The 4,056-nt window shown below is 36.5% G+C and overlaps 1 protein-coding gene across 2 annotated transcripts; it reads right to left on the reverse strand.

The window, feature by feature from the left end:
* Positions 1-1,134: 1,134 nt before the first annotated feature.
* On the reverse strand, positions 1,135-2,999 carry LOC113282313. 2 transcript variants are annotated; one of them, XM_026531296.1, is made up of 4 exons: positions 2,690-2,999; positions 2,277-2,582; positions 1,458-1,522; positions 1,135-1,349 (listed from the first exon to the last, which is right to left on the reverse strand). In XM_026531296.1, the coding sequence occupies exons 1-3, from the start codon at positions 2,841-2,843 to the stop codon at positions 1,518-1,520; spliced, it is 465 nt and encodes a 154-aa protein (XP_026387081.1). In that variant the 5' UTR covers positions 2,844-2,999; the 3' UTR covers positions 1,135-1,349; positions 1,458-1,517. The 2 variants fall into 2 exon arrangements, with proteins under 2 accessions (XP_026387081.1, XP_026387080.1); XM_026531295.1 differs by lacking the exons at positions 1,135-1,349; positions 1,458-1,522 and having other exon boundaries at positions 1,849-2,582.
* Positions 3,000-4,056: the final 1,057 nt, after the last annotated feature.

A 4,056-nucleotide genomic window follows, 5' to 3' on the forward strand; every position in this document is an offset into this window, starting at 1 on the left:
ATCAGTACCCCTGGCGTCATCGCTAAAGGTTGGAATATTCTGTTGTGCGGATAGGGACGTAACTAGTAGGGACGTAACTAGTTGATTTTGAACTTTCGATCTGGAGTCTTCCAATAGAGTTGTGGAACTCCGTCACGTATTCTTAGTTATGTGATGGGATGTCATTCGGATATTACAGTCTGGTATAAATTTGGTTCCGATCCACTCTTTTTAGATTTTGAAATTCCTTAATTTGTGGATGCAAAGTATTTCTCTGAACAATGTGTATGGAACCATCACTAAAGTGGTGGGTATCCATAACTGTAGTTAAGTTCGTTAAAAGCAGGTTGGCAATGTGTCCATGACTGGAATTGAATTTGCTTTCTTTTGAGTGGAATTTTTATATTTTTGAGTTGGAGTAAGGTCATCATGTTCCCTAATTTAATAGACCCTTTCAAGGGTTTCAACGGTTGGAACACGAAACTACTAATTCTATCAATACTGAGTTGGCCACGGAACGTTCCCGAAATGCCTTTTTGGTTGACTGACTCGCTGTATTGAAGAGTTCCAAATGGTTACTTCCCACCGCCCTCAAGAGCGGTATTCAATATTTTATTTATATCAGTGTTAACCACTTATTATTCTTTGCTAATTTGAATAAGAATCAATTTCAATTGTTCCATTAAGATGTTGTTTGTTGGTCAGAGCAGCTCAGCGCTTTTTAGGAATTTTCATCTCATTTTGGAGGTTTGATGAAAGTTACTTGTTTTCCATAGTCAAAATAGTAGTACCAAAAATTTTAAGAAATTGATTTGGAGTCCAGTTTTTTTGTTCTCTTTCTTAAGCATTTACCTCTTCAAGTTCAATCAAACAAGTAGACTTTCAAATTGCAAAAATCATTCTTTTGTGTAGAACCCAATTCAGATTCTTTATTTCTCATCTGCTTCCATGAACTTAACTTAGGTCACAACTTTTGGCCCCATGGGACTAGAATCCAAACTTTAGGGAATATGCCATTGTTATCTATCTCCATTACCAGCTGTCACAAAAGACCCATCCAGCCATCCTCTTTTATCTGTTTTTTATTTTATTTTATTTTATTTCATTCATTCATTAGTTCTGATTCAACCAAAACTCCATTGGACAATTGGGATATCTGCCAAAAGATGCACCTTAAATTTTTTTGCAGGTATATGTTCTGAGATTTTTCTCCAATTTTCCTTTGTATATTAATAACAGATAAATGTGTGGAGTGGTATATAAGAATTTGAAGATACATTTTCAGTATTTCAGCACCCCCACGACCATGGCACCACCACTGATTTTCCCGGCTCCTAGTATTGAGAAAGACTATTATCTTCTGAAAAAATCTGGTCAAGAAAAAGCCAATTCATACTGATGTTAGACTGTTAGTTAATGCAGGAATCTTTCATATCAAACCAAACAACATCTCTTTTTCCATAGTCAATTTTCATTACCTCTTTCTCTATCTTTACACCTCCCGAGCAGATAGCTTCTATGTCCTCCCAACGCTATAATTAACCTGCAAATACATAAAACAAACAATCAAATTAAATGAGCTAAGAAAAATCATAAGCAAGAATCAGATTATCAATAAATAATAATAATAAAAAAAAGTCGAAACTGTAAACAATACAACACTTGGAATAGGGTAGATGAGAATTTAAGGATTGAGAATGGTGGCAACCAACGATGTGAAACGCAATGAGAAACAATGACGAAAATCTAAGAGGTGTACGAAATTCGAGATTATATCTGCAGAATTGACGGGGCAAAACCTATCCATAAAGAATCAATAATGTCCTTCCCGGGATAACGGCATTAACTCAGGTCAAGCTAAGATCAAAATTCATTCCCATAATTAAAAAAAATTAGGGTTTCGGAAATTGGAATAAGCTAGGAGGAGGATGATGAGGACGAGAGAAATCACTCTTTCAATCCATGATATACAGTAAAAACATACATTACCAAAAAAAAATGAAACAAACATCTTTCTTTCTATTTAGTGATTTCGCCTTTCTTCTTCTTCTTCATATTTTTTTTCGGTTAACTTATTTATATACGAACTGTATTCTTCGGGCTAATTTAACAAAACTACTACTGTTAATACTGCACCCGATTATTATTACTACTAGTGTTGTTTCCTTGATGATGAGCAACATAATAAACTATCTGATGATTCGAAGGATTCTGGTAATAATAATGAACGGTTGGATATGGAACTGGTGGTTCTGAGATCTGTTGAACACAACAATGATGACGAGCTACTGTCTTGCCTGTTAGAGGGGGTGACGATGATCCAATGGCTGAAAATGATCCATCATCACCGATTGAGGAAGTATCTGACGATTGTAGAGGTGAAATTCTTTTCACTGATTTTGACGATGATGATGGTGACAGAAACGATCTGATTTTTAGAGTGTTTGATGTAGCTTTACTAGCTCGATCATATTCTTCGATAACATTGACAAGATCTTCGTCGGATTTTATTGAAACCAATGCATCTAAATCCTCATTTGGTAATTGACAGCGCAATTTCACTGGTATTGATCCACATAATTCTCCAAGCTTTATCATTACCTCTGTAATACCAATAACAAATAGAATTTAGGGCTAAAATTCAAGAAAGCCCTAAAAATACCTAAAATTGAAATTCATGGCTAAAATAAATAAATAGTCGGTTACGTACCTGAGAAAGAAAGGGAGCGATCAAGGGCAAGAACCCTAGTATCACCACCAACGTAACGAAGTTTACCATCAGTATTACGAGGAACAATCTTACCACCATAACTACATAAAAATTTCATCGTATTGGTGTTTCCTAAATCTGTAGTTACTACCATGGTTTTGATTTTGGTTAAGTATGACTCTGGTTAAGTAGAGGATGATGGAAATGAGGATGGGAAGATGAAAGTGGAAAGAAAGGAAGGGAGATTTAAGAGAGGAAGAGAAGAGTTTGAAGAGGCAGAAGTAGCTGCTCCTTCAAATCTTTATTTGGTGCTCCAAGCTTCTGATTTATAGATTTTCGTTGGTGGGGCCCACGGTATTTTTTCCCCCTTCTCTTTTACGCTAGAATTTTCGTTCTTTCCCGGTATCTGTAATTTTGCTAGTTAATAGAAGATTTATTGCAACTGTGTAGCCGTTTGATGCTGTTGAGTATTGAGGGTCACAAAGGTGTGGGTGTGTGGAGCGGATGTTTGGTCCTCCTACTTTTGCGGAAGTTGAGAGCGTATGCTTTTTTTTCTTCCCTCTTCCTCCTTCTTCTTCTTCTTCTTCTAATGGATTTGTAAGTCCATGAAGTTTGATAATATATAATCTAGTGTTTAACTCAAAAACAAGTGATTGATTCTCCCAAGTTGCCTTCATGATATCTCCATTTGCTACTCCCGTTACTGATTTAGCATCGAGGTAGAATCGAACATGTAGAAATCCCAGTTCTTCTGCCAAATGCATAGCTTGCACCGATCTGTTGCATTTTGCTTCCTCTGTCGTTAAATATTCATCTGCATGATGGCAATTTCTTTGAATGAATCCTCCTGCAAAATCTCGAAGTATTAATCCATAGCCAGACTCAGTAATATTATTTTGTTTTTAAAATGAAGCACCACATCATATTGAATAAATGGGCTAGCTGGTGATGTTCATGTGTCATGCGTTATATGTGCAGTAGATAAGTATTGAGTCTGCAGTATGATACTACCAATTGAGGCATTCAAGAACTACACACAACGAATAACACCAACCGGTATGGCATCAAAAACACAGGGACATATAGCTTTTCAAATCTCTCAGGTTGTTGTTGATGGTGGTTTTGAGTTTAGGGTTAAAATCGTAAAACTATGCATCTGACATGACGTCACTATGACCACTAGCATATTTATTGAATCAAACAGCATACCTACATAAGAATTACCATGATACCTTTTTTTTATACGTGTGTCATGTTCCACGGCAAAACCCTTAGTATTAACTGACATCACCTTTGTATGGGCCAAACCCTAATTCTCCCACCGTGCCAATCGCAAACCATGCCAGCCACGTCTCTGCGCTAAGGCA

This window comes from Papaver somniferum, chromosome 5 (genome assembly GCF_003573695.1).
Source record: "Papaver somniferum cultivar HN1 chromosome 5, ASM357369v1, whole genome shotgun sequence".
In the NCBI taxonomy this organism is placed as follows: Eukaryota; Viridiplantae; Streptophyta; class Magnoliopsida; order Ranunculales; family Papaveraceae; genus Papaver; species Papaver somniferum.

Excerpts from the sequence above, each read along its gene's own strand:
- LOC113282313 (XM_026531295.1), bottom strand. The coding sequence starts at position 2,843 with ATGGTAGTAACTACAGATTTAGGAAACACCAATACGATGAAATTTTTA. Across the intron at positions 2,583-2,689 it reads TCGCTCCCTTTCTTTCTCAG|AGGTAATGATAAAGCTTGGA; the intron begins GTACGTAACCGA and ends TTGGTATTACAG.